General features: G+C 60.4%; 1 protein-coding gene across 1 annotated transcript; it reads left to right on the forward strand.

The window, feature by feature from the left end:
• Positions 1–1,831: 1,831 nt before the first annotated feature.
• On the forward strand, positions 1,832–16,416 carry NGFR (nerve growth factor receptor). Its single transcript, XM_054176829.1, has 5 exons — positions 1,832–1,968; positions 8,453–8,812; positions 12,159–12,402; positions 14,218–14,378; positions 14,455–16,416. The coding sequence occupies exons 1-5, from the start codon at positions 1,866–1,868 to the stop codon at positions 14,754–14,756; spliced, it is 1,170 nt and encodes a 389-aa protein (XP_054032804.1). The 5' UTR covers positions 1,832–1,865; the 3' UTR covers positions 14,757–16,416.
• The last annotated feature ends 701 nt before the right edge of the window (positions 16,417–17,117 follow it).

Here is a 17,117-nt window from a genome sequence, read left to right on the forward strand (position 1 = left end):
GGAACAAAGCCAAAGCAAAGCAAAGCAAAGCAAAGCCTTTCTTCACCCCCAAACCCATTCCCCAGCAGTTATCTGGGGGTGCTGGGATGCTCCCTCATCACACCAAGCCCTTCATTGCCTGCCCAGTTTGGGGTCCGGCGCTGGAGCAGGGCTCCCGGGCTGGGCTGGTGAAGGAGTGCCAGGGAGGAGAGCACGAAGCGGTGCCAGGGAGGAGAGCACGAAGCGGTGCCAGGGAGGAGAGGAGAGCAGCCACACGCTTTCCAGCGCAGGGTAATTGGAGCACTTTGTCATTCAGATGCCTATAATTGGCGCTCCATTGTCTCAGCCGGGCCGGATGCTGCCGGATGATGCACAGCGAGTTCATAACGCAGCATTGTGCAAAGAGGCAGCCAACTGGCTGACGAGGCATCCAGATGCACAAGGAGGGGGGGGGGAGAAAGCTCCTCCAAGCATTAGCTTAGTTTCTTCCCTTCCCCCCCTCCCCTCCCCCAAAATCATGCAAAAACCCCACCCCGACCAACCCAAACCCCACCAAAATGCAAACCAAGCCACCCAGCTTGGCTGGATGGCAAAGGGATGATCCAACACACACCTGCTTGTGAGCAGCAGGGGCAAAAGGAGCTCTCCAGCCAGCCCAAACCCCACTAAAACGCAAACCAAGCCACCCAGCTGAGCTGGATGGCAAAGGGATGATCCAACACCCCCCTGCTTGTGGGCAGCAGGGGCAAAAGGAGTTGCCCAACCAACCCAACTCCCCCCCAAATGAAACCCAAGCCACCCAGCTGAGCTGGATGGCAAAGGGATCACAGAATCACCCCTGCTTGTGAGCAGCAGGGGCAAAAGGAGCTCTCCAGCCAGCCCAAACCCCACCAAAATGCAAACCAAGCCACCCAGCTGAGCTGGATGGCAAAGGGATGATCCAACACCCCCCTGCTTGTGGGCAGCAGGGGCAAAAGGAGCTCTCCAGCCAGCCCAAACCCCACTAAAATGACACCCAAGCCACCCAGCTGAGCTGGATGGCAAAGGGATGATCCAGCACACCCCCTGCTTGTGAGCAGCAGGGGCAAGAGGAGCCCTGGCAGAGCTCTGATTGCTGTGAGCATCCCTGCAAGCCCTGTGCCCAGGTCGAGATGCTTCCTGCACTGCACGGCCTCAGCCCAGAGGTGCTGTGGGGAGCAGCCTCCCTGCCCTCTCCCACTGCAGGGTGCATGTGAGGGGTGGCTCTGAGTGCTGCTGAGGGCAGGGTGACTGCTTCCACGTGTGGGGACAGGTTCTGGAAGCAGAGACACTCGGTGCCATTAGACAGCAAGTGCTGCTGAAGCCCTCGGGGCTGCCTTCAGGCTCATCCCTTTCCACGGAGGGGGGGTGGGGTGCCGTGGTGATTGCCGATCCCCATTGTGCACCAAGAGCACTGCAGAGCTGCCAGCCCAGCTCTCTGAACTCTCCATCTCCCCAGGCAGCTCTAACCTTGCTGCCAGCCTGTGGGCAATGCCTTCCCCGTGGGCAATGCCCTGGGAAGGGCTGAGCCCTTCAAGGACGCCTAAGCACCCCGAGAGGAGATGGGGTGTGGGGACCCCCATGGCCCTCCAGGGCACCCAGAGCCCAGGCTGTGGCTTCTCCTGACCTCTCTCCACCAGCAGGGCTTTGGCAGGGGCTTTCCTGAGGTGTGCAGGAAAGCCACTTCTCCTAGGACCTCTCTTTAAGAGGGGAGCCCCATTCAGCCCCCACAGCAGGACCCCACCTTGATGCAAGGCTCTTCCTCCAGCTGCTCTTGCAAGGAGGGTCCCATCACAAAGCTCACCTCCTGGCTCCTTTTCCTTTCTCAGGGTCCCAGCTGGAGCTCCAAGAACAACTGCTCCACCAAGATGTACACAGCCAGTGGGGAATGCTGCAAAGCCTGCAACCTGGGAGAGGGGGTGGTGCAGCCCTGTGGGGTCAACCAGACCGTCTGTGAGCCCTGCCTGGACAGTGAGTAGCCACTTCCCTCCACAGAACACCACAAAGGGGCTGGCACAGGGGCTGGGAGGGGAGCTGCAGTGGCCATGAGGTACTTGAGGCTCCCTTCTTAGCCTCCTGGAAGTGCTTTCTGGATGCAGTTGGTGCTGTTTTGCTTCAAGCCACCCAGCTCTGTGCTGCCAGCAGGCTCACAGCCAGCATCTCCCCAAAGCCACCTGCCCTGGAAATCACAGAATGGTAGGGGGAGGAAGGGTTCCCCAGCTCAGGGTCACCCAGGGGAGGTCACCCAGGGCAGGTCACCCAGGAACACATCCAGGTGGGTTTGGAATGTCTCCAGAGATGGAGACTCCACCACCTCTGTGGGCAGCCTGCTCCAGGGCTCCAGCAGCCTCTCAAGGAGTTCCTGCTCACGTTTAGGTGGAACTTCTTAGCTTCAGGTTTGTGCATCTCAGCCACCTGCCCCTGCTTTGGGGCCTGTGGGTGCCAGGCACCTTTGCAGCCACCTCCCACTTTCCAGCACCCTGAACAATCCCCCTCCCCACAGCAGCTGCATCTTGGTCTCTGATCCAGCAGCCATGGGAGTGCCCCAGCATGAGCCACCTCATTGAGTAGCTGCATCTTGATTTGACCTTTTTCTTCCCCTTTTTAAGCAAAATAAAAGGCAAGTTGGAGGGGGAAGAAGCAAATCACACAGGTCCCCAAGAGCCAGGGGAAGAGCTTTGCTCCTGGCCACTTCCTGTGTCGAACGCTTCATGGGTATGAGGTGGAGCTGTGTGCAGGAGATGCTGAGAGGTGATAGTGGCCCAACTCTTGCTCTTCAAACACCACCACGACAGGCAGAAGCAAGCCTGCCCTTCAAATTCACCTCTCCCAACCCCCTGAAGACCTAAGGAGAAGTCTTGGCAGGACAAGCTGAGCCAGCCCAGCCTGGCTTGCTCCAGGGCTGTGACTTGAGGGGGCAAAGGGACAGAGAATGGCTGCAGGAGAGCGATGAGGAGGTGAAGTGTGGGGTGAGGGAGAAGCAGAGCAGCACCAGCATGGAGCAAGGGATGGAGCAGTGGCAGGGCAGTGCTAAAAATACTTCTGCTTGCCTGCAGGATCGATCAGCAGCACTCACCCAGCTGCGCCTGGCTCGCTCCCTCCTCAGGGCTGCTGGGGGACAGCCCCTGGGGCTGCTCCCTCCTGGGCTGCAGGGGGCTCAGACCCACCTTGCTGTGGGGGCCAGGGTAGACACTCTTTGCTCATCCCAGTGACTCCTTCCTGCAGGGAGCCTCAATGAGGTGTCCTGCTCCCCCTGTTCCATCACCACCCATCCCTGTGATCCATTCCTGCCTGGGACCTGCCTAGCTTCCATTGTTCCATCACCATCCATCCCTGTGATCCATTCCTGCCTGGAACCTGCCCAGCTCCCCCTGTTCCATCACCATCCATCCCTGTGATCCATTCCTGCCTGGAACCTGCCCAGCTTCCATGGTTCCATCACCATCCATCCCTGTGATCCATTCCTGCCTGGAACTTGCTTAGCTTCCATTGTTCCATCACCATCCATCCCTGTGATCCATTCCTGCCTGGAACCTGCCCAGGCCCAGCTCCATCTCCCATTGTTCCATCACCATCCATCCCTGTGACCCCTTCCTGCAGGGAGCCTGGATGAGGTGTCCTGCTCCCCCTGTTCCATCACCATCCATCCCTGTGATCCATTCCTGCCTGGAACCTGCCCATCTCCCCCTGTTCCATCACCATCCATCCCTGTGATCCCTTCTTGCCTGGATCCTGCCCAGGCCCAGCTCCAGCTCCCATTGTTCCACCACCACCCATCCCTGTGACCCCTTCCTGCAGGGAGCCTGACCAGAGTCACCATCCTGATTTCTTTTTGGGACCTGAAGGGATAAATGGAATTTGCACCCTCTCTGGAGGCCATGGGATGTGGAGGTTATGGAAAGTAGTGCTGGCAGGCTGTGTGTTAGCTGGGATGTGGGTGCAAAGTGCTGCTCCTGCTGTGGTTTGCTTCCCAGCCCCACGTTGCCCCAGGCAGTTGCAATTTCGCAGGGGGACGAACATCAGGCAGCAGCTCTGTGGGGTCAGGGAGCTGAGCTGGAAAGCACCAGGACAAAAGAGTCTGGGCCCTTCCTCCATCCCTGAGAGGATGAAAGCAGCCAGGAGCAAATGCTGCAGCCCTGAGTCCTCCCAGCATCACACCCCCACCCCCCAAGAGCCAAGCCTCAGGGCACCACTTTGTGCCCTGCTGCTGGACCAGCAAGGCTGAGTGCTCCTGGCCTCTAGGGAGCTGCCTGTACCCCACTCCATGCCTTGATTTCCCTCTCTCCATGTCTTGGTTTCCCTCTCTCCTTGCCTTGCTTTCCCCTCTCTCCTTGCCTTGATTTCCCTCTCTCCTTGCCTTGATTTCCCTCTCTCCTTGCCTTGGTTTCCCCTCTCTCCATGCCTTGCTTTCCCCTCTCTCCTTGCCTTGGTTTCCCTCTCTCCATGCCTTGCTTTCCCCTCTCTCCTTGCCTTGGTTTCCCTCTCTCCTTGCCTTGGTTTCCCCTCTCTCCATGCCTTGCTTTCCCCTCTCTCCTTGCCTTGGTTTCCCTCTCTCCATGCCTTGCTTTCCCCTCTCTCCTTGCCTTGGTTTCCCTCTCTCCATGCCTTGCTTTCCCCTCTCTCCATGCCTTGCTTTCCCTCTCTCCTTGCCTTGCTTTCCCCTCTCTCCTTGCCTTGCTTTCCCCTCTCTCCTTGCCTTGATTTCCCTCTCTCCTTGCCTTGGTTTCACCCCTCTCCATGCATTGGTTTCCCTCTCTCCTTGCCTTGCTTTCCCTCTCTCCATGCCTTGCTTTCCCTCTCTCCATGCCTTGCTTTCCCTCTCTCCTTGCCTTGCTTTCCCTCTCTCCTTGCCTTGATTTCCTTCTCTCCTTGCCTTGATTTCCCTCTCTCCTTGCCTTGGTTTCACCCCTCTCCATGCATTGGTTTCCCTCTCTCCATGCCTTGCTTTCCCTCTCTCCTTGCCTTGCTTTCCCTCTCTCCATGCCTTGCTTTCCCTCTCTCCATGCCTTGCTTTCCCTCTCTCCATGCCTTGCTTTCCCTCTCTCCTTGCCTTGCTTTCCCTCTCTCCTTGCCTCGCTTTCCCTCTCTCCTTGCCTTGCTTTCCCTCTCTCCATGCCTTGCTTTCCCTCTCTCCTTGCCTTGCTTTCCCTCTCTCCATGCTTTGCTTTGCCCCCACAGCCCTTCTCCTGCATCCCAGCAGCCCACAGCCCAACCACTCCTCGCTTGGACATATTTTGGTGGCTGGACTCGGTGCTCTTAGGCAGGAGAGCTGCAAAGCCCTTTGCTGGGAGGGGGAGAGGGAATCCTTTTGGACCTGGGCTGACGCTGGATCCTGCTGCGGGCACCGGGCAGGTGCAGGCAGCCCTTGTGCCACCAACCCACCCTGTTTGCCAAGCAGGAGGAATGTGGGCAGGGCCCTGGGCTGCTGAGATTCCCCACCTCACCCTGGGGCTACCTCCCAGCTCTCCCAAGCCAAACTGGCATCGGGCTGCCACCGAAGTGCCCGTGGTGGGGGCGTGATGATGGTGGTGGGGCTGAAGGGCACAGTCCCTGCCTCAGCCCAGATGGCACTTTGGATTTCTTTCTTTTTTTTTTTAATGAGAATTTCCCTTTTTTCCCCTCCCCCCCCCCCCACTCTCCACCCCCAACCTTTCTTGCCAGCCACCCCTGATGGATGCCTCATGATTTATTTATCCCCCACCACCCCTTGCCAGCCTTCATCGCTGCAGGCGGGTGAGGGAAGGGGGTGGGGGGGAGAGTGAAAGGGAGGGAGAGTGGGAGAGGGGGGCAGAGAGGAGGGGAGGAGGGGGGGTTGGGAGGGTTGGGGGGAGGGCCCTTTTGAATCTCAGCTGTAATTGCTCAGCTCAGATACCTTGCTGCCACGGGAAATGTGCCCACTCAGCCGTATGCTTTTCCTGGCCACTTCCCCACTCTAATGGTGCCCATCAATAATTCAGAGTAGTGCTAAAGGATGAGCCCAGGTTAATGGCAGCTGCATGAAGCCTGGGGGTTGACCCAGTGCTGCTCTGCCTCTGGTGCTGGGCACTGGGACAGGCAGGAGGGGAGGGGCTGCTTGCCCACCCCCCCCCCCCCCTGCCCTAGGGCAGGTCATAGAATTGAGAGAGAATCGTTGAGCTTGGAAAGGATCTCTAAGAGCCTCCAGTCCAAGCAGCAGCCCAAGCTCACCACGGCCACCAAACCCTGGCCCCAGGTTTCTTGAACCCCTCCAGGGATGAGGGGGGGTCCACCACCTCCTTGGGCAGCCTGTGCCAATCCCTGACCACTCCTGCAGCACAGAAATTGTTCCTCATCTCCAACCTTAACCTCCCCTGGGGCAACTCAAAGCCATTTCCTCTTGTCCTGGCCCTTGATTCTTGGGACAAGAGGCTGAGCCCCACCTGGCTCCAGCCTCTTTCCAGCCTCTTCTCAGTGGTGCCCAGTGACAGGACAAAGGCCAATGGATGCAAACAGGAACCCAGGAAGTTCCACCTAAACTTAAGGAAGAAATTCTTCACTTTGAGGATGCTGGAGCCCAGGAGCAGGCTGCCCAGAGGGGCTGTGGAGTCTCCTCCTCTAGAGAGACTTCCAAGACCCAGCTGGATTCACTGCTGTGTGACCTGCCCTGGGTGATCTTGCTTGGGCCAGGGTGGTTGGACTCAATGATCTCCAGAGGTCCCTTCCAACCCCTACCAGTCTGTGACTCTGTGATCCCAGGGAGACAGGCAGGAACCTAAAGGGCAGCACATGGCTGGATTGCCTTCCTCAGGAGCAGAGCCTGCAGAGGGATGGAGGCTGAGCTCCCCAGCACCAGGAAGCTGGACTTTCCCCCAGCATTTTGGACAAGGGAAGGCTGGGCACTGCAGTGCCAGGGGCTGTGGTGGGATCAATGGGAGGCAGCTGATGCAGGGACAGCAGCTGTGCCCTCCAGGATGGGATCTGCCCCATCTTCCCGAGCTAAAAATATCTTCAAACACCTCTGGGAGCAGGCGGGGGGGGGGGGGGGGGAGGTCTTGCTGGGCTGCAGGAGGAGGATTGATTTCCCTGGCACAGTCAGCCCTTCAGGATGAAATCAGAGAGCAAGAAGCCCTGGGGTCAGAGAGGAGTCAGCAATTAGTGTTGTTCACATCACGCCTCGTGTCGGGGACACGCCGCAGAGGAGGGGACACCGGCTGGCCACGGCCCGAGGGACCCCGCAGGCAGGATGTGGAGGGGGAAGGGTTGGGATGCTGAGGGGCTGGGATGGCTCTAGGATGCCCATGGGGATCGTTTGGAGGTCAGAAATGGAGGTGGTGCTCCAGCTAGGGACGGGGATGGTGCTCCAGCTAGGGACAGGGATGATGCTCCAGCTAGGGATGGGGATGGTGCTCCAGCTAGGGACAGGGATGGTGCTCCAGCTAGGGACAGGGATGATGCTCCAGCTAGGGATGGGGATGGTGGTCCAGCTAGGGATGGGGATGGTGCTCCAGCTAGGGACAGGGATGATGCTCCAGCTAGGGATGGGGATGGTGCTCCAGCTAGGGACGGGGATGGTGCTCCAGCTAGGACAGGGATGGTGCTCCAGCTAGGGACGGGGATGGTGCTCCAGCTAGGGACAGGGATGGAGCTCCAGCTAGGGATGGGGATGGTGCTCCAGCTAGGGAAAGGGATGGAGCTCCAGCTAGGGATGGGGATGGTGCTCCAGCTAGGGATGGGGATGGTGCTCCAGCTAGGGACAGGGATGGTGCTCCAGCTAGGGACAGGGATGGTGCTCCAGCTAGGGATGGGGATGGTGCTCCAGCTAGGACAGGGATGGTGCTCCAGACAGGGACAGGGATGGTGCTCCAGACAGGGACAGGGATGGTGCTCCAGCTAGGGACAGGGATGGTGCTCCAGCTAGGACAGGGATGGTGCTCCAGCTAGGGACAGGGATGATGCTCCAGCTAGGGATGGGGATGGTGCTCCAGCTAGGGACGGGGATGGTGCTCCAGCTAGGGACAGGGATGGTGCTCCAGCTAGGGATGGGGATGATGCTCCAGCTAGGGACAGGGATGATGCTCCAGCTAGGGCAGGGATGATGCTCCAACTAGGACAGGGCTGGTGCTCCAACTAGGACAGGGATGGTGCTCCAGCTAGGGACAGGGATGGTGCTCCAGCTAGGACAGGGATGATGCTCCAGCTAGGGACAGGGATGGCCCCTTCATCCTGACCCCCACCCCTCAGCTACTTATTGTCGTGGATCAGATGCCCCCTCAGCCTTCTCCACACTAACCACCCCCAGGTGTCTCAGCCTTTCCTCCTCAGGCTCCCTCAGCTTCCACTCCCTCAGCTTCCACTCCCTTCCTCATCCTCACAGCCTCGGTTGGGACCCTCCCCAGGATCTCCTCGCCCCTCTCGACCCGGGGGGAGCCCGGGACTGGAGGCAACGCCTCCTTGCTGACCTCCCTCTTTCTCTCCCCGTCCCCCTTCCCGCGGCCAGGTGTCACCTACTCGGACACGGTGAGCGCCACGGAGCCCTGCAAGCCCTGCACGCAGTGCGTGGGGCTGCAGAGGATGTCTGCTCCCTGCGTGGAGTCGGACGACGCCGTCTGCCACTGCACCTACGGCTACTACCAGGACGAGCCCAGCGGCAGCTGCAGGGAGTGCAGGGTCTGCGAGGTGGGCTTCGGCCTCATGTTCCCCTGCCAGGACTCGCAGGACACGGTCTGCGAGGAGTGCCCCGAGGGCACCTTCTCCAGCGAGGCCAACTTCGTGGATCCCTGCCTGCCCTGCACCACCTGTGAGGAGCATGAGGTGCTGGTGAAGGAGTGCACCCCGGTCTCGGATGCTGAGTGCAGAGGTGAGCTTGGGGGTGCTCCTGGGGGTGGTTTAGCTGCTCTGTGTGCTCTCTGAGGTCTCTTCCAACCTGGGTGATGATTCTGTGGCTCTGGTTTGGAAAGCAGCTTTCTGATGTCCTCAGTGTTTGCTCCTTGATTGCTGCTACAGCAGCTCTGCTTGGGGCAGCTTGAGCTGGGAACTCTGGGATGAATCCACCTCTATTACCTTGGAACTCTGGGATGAATCCATCTCTGTTAGTTTGGAACCCTAGGATGAATCCATCCCTGCTAGCTTGGAGCTCTGGGATGAATCCATCTCTGTTAGCTTGGAGCTCTGGGATGAATCCATCTCTGTTAGTTTGGAACCCTAGGATGAATCCATCCCTGCTAGCTTGGAGCTCTGGGATGAATCCATCTCTGTTAGCTTGGAGCTCTGGGATGAATCCATCCCTGTTAGTTTGGAACCCTAGGATGAATCCATCCCTGCTAGCTTGGAGCTCTGGGATGAATCCACCTCTGTTAGCTTGGAGCTCTGGGATGAATCCATCCCTGTTAGTTTGGAACTCTGGGATGAATCCATCTCTGTTAGCTTGGAACCCTGGGATGAATCCATTGTACTTCCCTGGGAGTGGGTCAAAAACTCTTGGGGTTGGCTTTGTTGATCTTGATGATCTCTGAGGTCTCTTCCAACCTGGTTGATTCTGTCTTGGCAAGCAGCTTTCTGATGCCCTCAGTGTTTGTTCCTCAGTTGTTTCACTTGACCTGGGTTCTCAGGAGGGTGTCAGCAGCAGGGCTGCCTGCTACAGCAGCTCTGCTTGGGGCAGCTTAAGCTGGGAACCCTGGGATGAATCCATCCCTGTTAGCTTGGAACTCTGGGATGAATCCATTGTACTTCCCTGGGAGTGAGTTTAAAAACTCCACTGTGGTGTAATGAAAATCTCCATCAGTGGTTGAAAAGCTTCCTCAGGATGTTAGGAAGAAGTTGTTCCCCATGAGGGTGGTGAGAGCCTGGCACAGGTTGCCCAGGGAGGTGGTGGAAGCCTCCTGCCTGGAGGTGTTTGCAGCCAGGCTGGAGGTGGCTGTGAGCAACCTGCTGCGGTGTGAGGTGTCCCTGCCTGTGGCAGTGGGGTTGGAAGTGGCTGAGGCTTGAGGTGCCTTCCAACCCTGACAATTCTGTGATTCCCCAGGGAGAGCCAGCAAGGAGCCCTTGTGGCCAGGAAGGCCAACAGCATCCTGGGGGGGATTAGAAGGGATGTGGTGAGTCGGTCCAGAGAGGTTCTACTCTGCCCTGCTGAGGCCACATTTGGAATATTGTGTCCAGTTTTGGAGCCCTCAGTTCAAGAAGGACCTCAGGGGACTGCTTGGAAGAGTCCAGCACAGAGCTACAAAGCTGCTGAAAGCAGTGAAGCATCTTCCTTGTGAGGAGGAACCTTGGCACCCGGTGGGTTTCTGATGGGAACTGACTGCCCTGGAGAGTTGGGAAACAGCCAGACCCACAGCCCCGGAGGGTTTGTTGTCCAGGGGAAGGGAGAGAGCATCGTTCACTGGCAGCACCCCCACAGCTCCTTTAGCTCTTGCTGAGGATTGCTCAGCTGCCCTCTGGGGCTGATCTTCTCCAGGCTCCACAGCCCCAGGGGCTCTCAGCCTCTGCTCCTCACAGAGCTGCTCCAGGTCCCTCAGCATCTCTGTCTCCTCTGCTGGCCTCTCTCTCCCTGTCTCTCTTGAACTGGGGGAGCCCAGCACTGAACCCCACTCCTGAGGACAGCTCCCTGGGAGCTGTTCTGGCTTGGGGACAGCCCGGTTGCTCCTTGGCGGCGGCGGCGGCAGCAGCAGCAGCGGCGATTGCCTGCCCTGAGCCCAGCCGGGGAGAAAGAAGCTTTGTCCCTGGCGCCGCTGCTGCGGGGCACGGGGGGCAGCCAGCGCAGCTCCCTCGGGAAGGGGTCGAGTAAATGGAGCCACAAGTCAAGGAGCACAGGGCCAGCTTTGTTAGCTGCCCGCGGGGCCCTGCCGGATGCGGCCCTGCCGGCCACCGGAGAGCGGCTCCCAAAGGGCAGCAGGGGCCGGCCGGGGGCCGCGGCTGGGAGGGACGGCAGGGCAAGGTGCCAGCTCCCTGCCCCGCAGCCCTCTCTGTCCTCGCCATCGTGGAGGATGTGGCACAGCCCCAGCAGGCACAGGGCGAGCCCCTGTGGAGGCAGGGGGGAGGTTTGGAGGGAGCCGGCAGCCCGGTGGGGGTCGCGGCGGCCCCGGGGCAGAGGGTTTGCAACGGAATCGCAGAGCGGTTGGGCTTGGAAGGAGCCCTTTGAGCTCAGCCAGTCTCTTATCGTGGCCAAACCATGGCCCTCAGCACCACACCTCTGCCTCTGTAACACCTCCAGGGATGGGCATTCAACCACCTCCCTGGGCAGCCTGTGCCAGTCTTTGGGAACCTTGCAGTGAAGAAGCTTCTCCTCATGTCCAACCTCCCCTGTCCTATCCCTTGTTGCTTGGGAGAAGAGGCCAACCCCTCCCTGGCTCCAGCCTCCTTTCAGGGGCTTGTAGAGAGCAAGGAGGTCTCCCCTCAGCCTCCTTTTTCTCCAGGTTGAGCACCCACAGCTCCCTCAGCTGCTCCTCACCAGGTCTGGGCTCTACACCCTCCAGCAGCTTCCTTGCCCTTCTGATTGCTGGGGCAAGACAAGACAGATCCAGGAGCTCCCTGGGACACGCCTGGGTGTGGTGGAAATGGGGTCACTGGTGGAGTGCCTGGCTGCAGGCAGGGGCCAGGAGAAGGGCGAACCCAGGCTCTGGTGCTGCTGGCAGCAGAGGAGCACAGCCTCCTGTGAGCTGTGGAGGTACCTGGGCTGCCTCACACAGGTCCTGGTGCAGATGTGCAGTGGATGGGAGGCAGCTGGAGCGGCTTCTCTGGGCTTTGGGACCGGCAATGGGAGGCAGGGGCTCAGCCTGCAGCTTCCACATGGTGGGAAGAGCTGCAGGACTTGAGCAAAAGGAAAGAGCTTACAAAGCCATGGCCATGCCCAGCCAGGAGCATGCCCAGCCAGGAGCATGTGCAGCCAGAAGCATGTGCAGCCAGGAGCATGTGCAGCCAGGAGCATGTCCAACCAGGACCATGCCCAGCCAGGCCCAGCCACCATCAGCCATCCGGGGCAAGGAACAACTTGTGCTAGCCCTTGGGAGCAGTGGGGTTGGTGCTGTCTGTGGCCAGGGAATGAGGTAGCTGGAAGGAACAAGTCTGAGGGCAGTGCTGACACCTCCATGAGCCCTTGGAGACAGAGAACATTGTCCCTTCAGCAGCTGCCCCAGCACAGCCCATCCCAGGGCAGGGCTGGATGTGTGCCTAACCATTCTCATTCCCTTTCCCTCCCCTCCTGGCAGACCTCCACCCTCGCTGGACAACCCACACCCCATCTCTGGTGGGTTCTGACAGCCATGAGCCCATCACCAGGGACCCTTTCAACACTGAAGTGATGCCCAGCACCCTGGCAGACACGGGCACCACCATCATGGGCAGCTCCCAGCCCGTCGTGAGCCGCGGCACCGCCGACAACCTCATCCCTGTCTACTGCTCCATCCTGGCAGCTGTGGTGGTGGGGCTGGTGGCCTACATCGCCTTCAAAAGGTAGGGGAGCAAGATCAGCACCCTGGGGGCATGGCAGGGTGGGAAACATTTCACAGTGAGGGTGGGGAGACACTGGAACAGGCTGTCCAGAGAGGTTGTGGCTGCCCCCTCCCTGGAGGGGTTCATGGCTGGGTTGGATGAGGTCTTGAGCAGCCTGGGCTGGTGCTCCAGCTAGGGACAGGGATGGTGCTCCAGCTAGGACAGGGATGGTGCTCCAGCTAGGGACAGGGCTGGTGCTCCAGCTAGGGACAGGGATGGTGCTCCAGCTAGGACAGGGATGGTGCTCCAGCTAGGACAGGGATGGTGCTCCAGCTAGGGATGGGGATGGTGCTCCAGCTAGGGGCAGGGATGGTGCTCCAGCTAGGGGCAGGGATGGTGCTCCAGCTAGGACAGGGATGGTGCTCCAGCTAGGACAGGGCTGGTGCTCCAGCTAGGGATGGGGATGGTGCTCCAGCTAGGGACAGGGATGGTGCTCCAGCTAGGACAGGGCTGGTGCTCCAGCTGGGGACAGGGCTGGTGCTCCAGCTAGGGATGGGGATGATGCTCCAGCTAGGACAGGGGTGGTGCTCCAGCTAGGAATGGGGATGGTGCTCCAGACAGGGATGGGGATGATACCATGCTCCAGCTATGGACAGGGCTGGTGCTCCAGCTAGGAGCATCATCAACCTGGGCTGGTGGGAGGTGTCCCTGCCCATGGCAGGGGTGGGGTGGAACTGGCTGATCTTCAAGGTCCCTTCCAAGCCAACCCATTCTATGAGTCCATGAAGCAGGTTGTGCCTCCCTGCTCTGAAGTCCCACAAGGGGACCAGGCTGGATGGGTAGCAAGTTGGCTTCCAAAACTGTGTGAGAAATCAGGCAGCTGAATGGGGTGAAAGAGGGAGATGGCAGCAGGGTTGGGGAGCCCTCATTGCAACCCCCCTGTGCCTGGCCCCTGCTGGCTCTGGCACGCTGTGGGCAGCCGTCGTGGCCGATCAGGCTCAGAGGCTCATCCCTGGTCAGATGGTTTGGCACCTGGCCCTGGGCAGGCCGGGGCTGGCTCTGTGACTCTAAGGACATCCCAGGCTGGAGGCACCTTGAGGGAGGGGGAGGGACCTTCAGGCAGCCCTGGGACCCCTCTGTGTTCCAGTCTGGCAGCAGGTCCATGCAGGAGGGAGCCCTGCCCTGGCTCCTCGCACAGCTCAGGAGCTGAGCAGCTGCGAAGGCTGAGTTGAAGCATGATGTGATCACCATGATGGAGAGGTTGAGCCAGAGGCTGCAGGAGAAAGGATTCTCCCTGGGGAAAAAGTGGTCCCAAGAGCCAGAGAATCATGGAATCATTAAGGGTGGAAAAGGCCTCCAAGCTCATCCAGTCCAACCAGCAACCCAACCCCACCATGGCCACCAAACCATGGCCCCAAGTGCCATGGCCACAGGTTTCCTGAACCCCTCCAGGGATGGGGACTCCACCACCTCCCTGGGCAGCCTGTGCCAATCCCTGACCACTCTGGCAGCACAGAAATTGTTCCTCACCTCCAACCTAAACCTCCCCTGGGGCAACTCGAGGCCACCTTGGTTGGACTTGATGATCTTAAAGGTGTTTTCTGACCTTGGGAGAAGAGACCAAGCCCCACCTCACTCCAGCCTCCTTTCAGGGAGCTGTAGGGAGCAATGAGGTCTCCCCTCAGCCTCCTCTTCTCCAGGCTAAACCACCCCAGGTCCCCCAGCTGCTCCTTATAAAAGGGGGGGACAGACAGGGGGACAAAGCCACAGACCTGCTCCCGGCCTGGGGGGCGTCACCCTGAGGTGTCAGCTCCCTGCTCCTCTCTCCCTCTGCAGGTGGAACAGCTGCAAACAGAACAAGCAAGGAGCCAACAACCGCCCTGTGAACCAGACACCTTCCCCAGAGGGGGAGAAGCTGCACAGTGACAGTGGCATCTCCGTGGACAGCCAGAGCCTGCACGACCAGCAGCCACCCAACCAGAGCACCCAGGGGCCAGGTAGGGCAAGCCGGGTGCTGCAGGGTGGGCGAGGGCAGCCTGGGGGATGGGCTTAACACCGCTTCATCCTTCCCAGCCCCCAAAGGAGACGGGACCCTCTACGTCGCCCTGCCCCCCGGCAAGCAGGAAGAGGTGGAGAAGCTGCTGAGCAGCTCCGCGGAGGAGACGTGGAGGAAGCTGGCCGGGGAGCTGGGCTACAAAGAGGACCTGATAGACTCCTTCACCAGGGCGGAATCCCCTGCCCGGGCTCTCCTGGCCGACTGGTCCGCCAAGGACTCTGCCACCCTCGACGTGCTGCTGGCCGCCCTGCGCAAGATCCAGCGCGGCGACATCGCCGAGAGCCTGCACAGCGACTCCACCGCCACCTCTCCCGTCTGAAGCGCGGCCCGGGGCGGCCCCCTGGGCTCCCCTTCCCCCTTCCCCCCCTCCCCGGCACCAAGAGCCCCGGAGGGGAGGGCGGGAAGGAAGCGGGGGCTCCCCGGGCCCCCCCAGTTCACAGCCCTGTATGCACTGAGCTCCTGCTTTCGGTACCGACCCCTCCCAGCCCCCGGCAGCCCCTGAGCGGCTGGGGCGTGGGGCTCAGTCTTGCTCGGCACCCAGACCCCAACTTCTGCCACTGGAGCATCTTCTGCAGCCCCGTGATGCCGGACAGATGGACACAACGACGAGCACTGCCCCCTCGGCCCTCTCCTCTCCCCTTCCAGCCCCTGCTCCTTCCCCCTTGGGACTCCGGTTCTCCTCTTCCTCCCCACCCTGCCTCCTTGGTCCTCCCCACCACTGTGTCCTGCTGCTCTCCAGCGCCCTGGAATTCAGCTGCTTCCCCTAACCACAGGCAGAGGGCAGGGCTGGGGTGGGCAGGGGGAGAACTGAGGCGTTAGGATTTGGGGAGGGGGCTGGTCCTACCATGGGGTGTGGGCTGAGGGGAAGGATTTGGCTTCCAGCAGCTCAACCTACACTGTGAAACTTGGGGCTCCACGTGTGCCCCCCAGGGCTGCCAGCGCTGGGTCTTGGTGAGGAGCAGCCAGGACCACCTGGAATGCTGAGGACCACCGCCTCTGAGTGCCACCACCTCCGAGGTGGGGCTGGAGCTCCGAAGGTGGACACCGAAGGGTTAAAGGGCTGGAAAAGTGCCTGCCTGCTGCGGGGACGCAACGAAAGGGCTCTGCTCATCCTTCACCCAACACCATCCCCCTGCTGCACCGACCCGGGAGCAAAGCCACCCTGCCGCGATTGCACTGCCCCTCCTCACCCAGAGACCCAGCTGGGGCTGGTGGTCCTGACCCCCTGCTTGTAAGGGCTCCTTCTCCTCCAGCACTGTGAAGGGTGGCTCAGAAATGCCCCTGCGGGCTCCTCGCCTCCATCTGGGCACGCAGCAGCTGCTGCCCACCCTTGGTGCAGCCTCCCTGGGGCATCCTCGAGGGTGGCCTCAGCATGTCCCTCTGCTGGGACTCCACCACAGCCCCGGGGAGAGGACATCACTCACCACCTCCACATCTCCAGAGCTAGAAGTGCATTTTCATGGCATATCAGCTCCCTGCCCGGCACCCAGCTCGCTCGTGGGGTGATGCTGGGGACCAGCTGCTGGCTGGGTGAGCACCCCCTGGTCCCCACCACCAGCTGCCACCAAGCAGCCAGCATGGTCCTGGGGGAACATCCCCAACACAGCTACAGCTTGGACATCTCACTGGCCTGGAGGTTTTTGGCAGAGGAAAGGACTGCAAAGGTGAGCTGGTGCACGGCACCAGTGCTGGGTACCTCTGCACCTCCAGCCTCCTCCTTCACCTCCAGAGACTCTTCCCTCGAGGCAGGAGGTGGCCTTCCTCCCCTCCTCGAGGAGATACCAAGACTTGTAAATAGTATCTTGTTGTTTTACTAACTGCTTGATGTTTCTATGTGTGACCTGGGGTGACAGTGTCTGCCCCAACCCCTCTGCTCTTCCTCACAGGTGACCTCGCAGGCACTTTGCAGCCCAAGCCTTCGGTCCCACCTCGTTTCTGGCCTTAAGGACTCAATGGGGGGGCAGTGAAAGATGCAGCCCCCCCCCACTTCCTCCCCTCCCCCCCAAGAAAAAAATATCCCTGTGGCAGGTCCATGAGAAACTTGGGGACGTGGAAGGCTTTGGCTGGTCCTGGTGGAGCTGGCAGGAGGGAGAGCTCAGCGCTTTCCAAGGGATCGGAGCCTGCGTCGGTGGGAGTTGAGTGCCCAGGGCCTTCCACAGCTCCTGGGAACTTTGTCCCCTGTGCTCTGGCTGCTAAAGCAGCACAGGCTGGATCTGGAGCTCCAGGATGGGACAACCCCGATGCCTCCTGCCCTTGTGCAGCTAAAGAGCGAAGATCCCTTTGGAGGAGCAAAGCCTGCGCCGCTTTGGCCGCCGCTGCCGCACCTGCTGGTTAGCCGCACTCAGCCCCGGGCAGGCTGCTGGTGCCACATCCCAAAGCCTCAGAGCCTTCCCATCACTAAACTCCCGGGAAAATGCCCCCAAAGTTTGCAGGGGACAAGTCCAGCTCGGGGGAAAACCCCTCAGCTGGGGCAGCAGCTCCTGCCGGCCCAAGCCATCCCTGGGATGAGCTTCCACGTCGGCGATGTCAGGTCGCTTCCAGCGGTCCCCTTCGGTGGGGTACTCCCACTCCAAACGTCTGCTAAGGGGCGACTGGAACGAAGTGCCCAGCTCCAAAGCCAACCCCAGCTGCCCAGTTCACTCTGACAAGCCAACCTGGCTGGGACCTCCCCGGCTGGAGA

This window comes from Dryobates pubescens, chromosome 36, assembly GCF_014839835.1.
Source record: "Dryobates pubescens isolate bDryPub1 chromosome 36, bDryPub1.pri, whole genome shotgun sequence".
NCBI lineage: Eukaryota > Metazoa > Chordata > Aves > Piciformes > Picidae > Dryobates > Dryobates pubescens.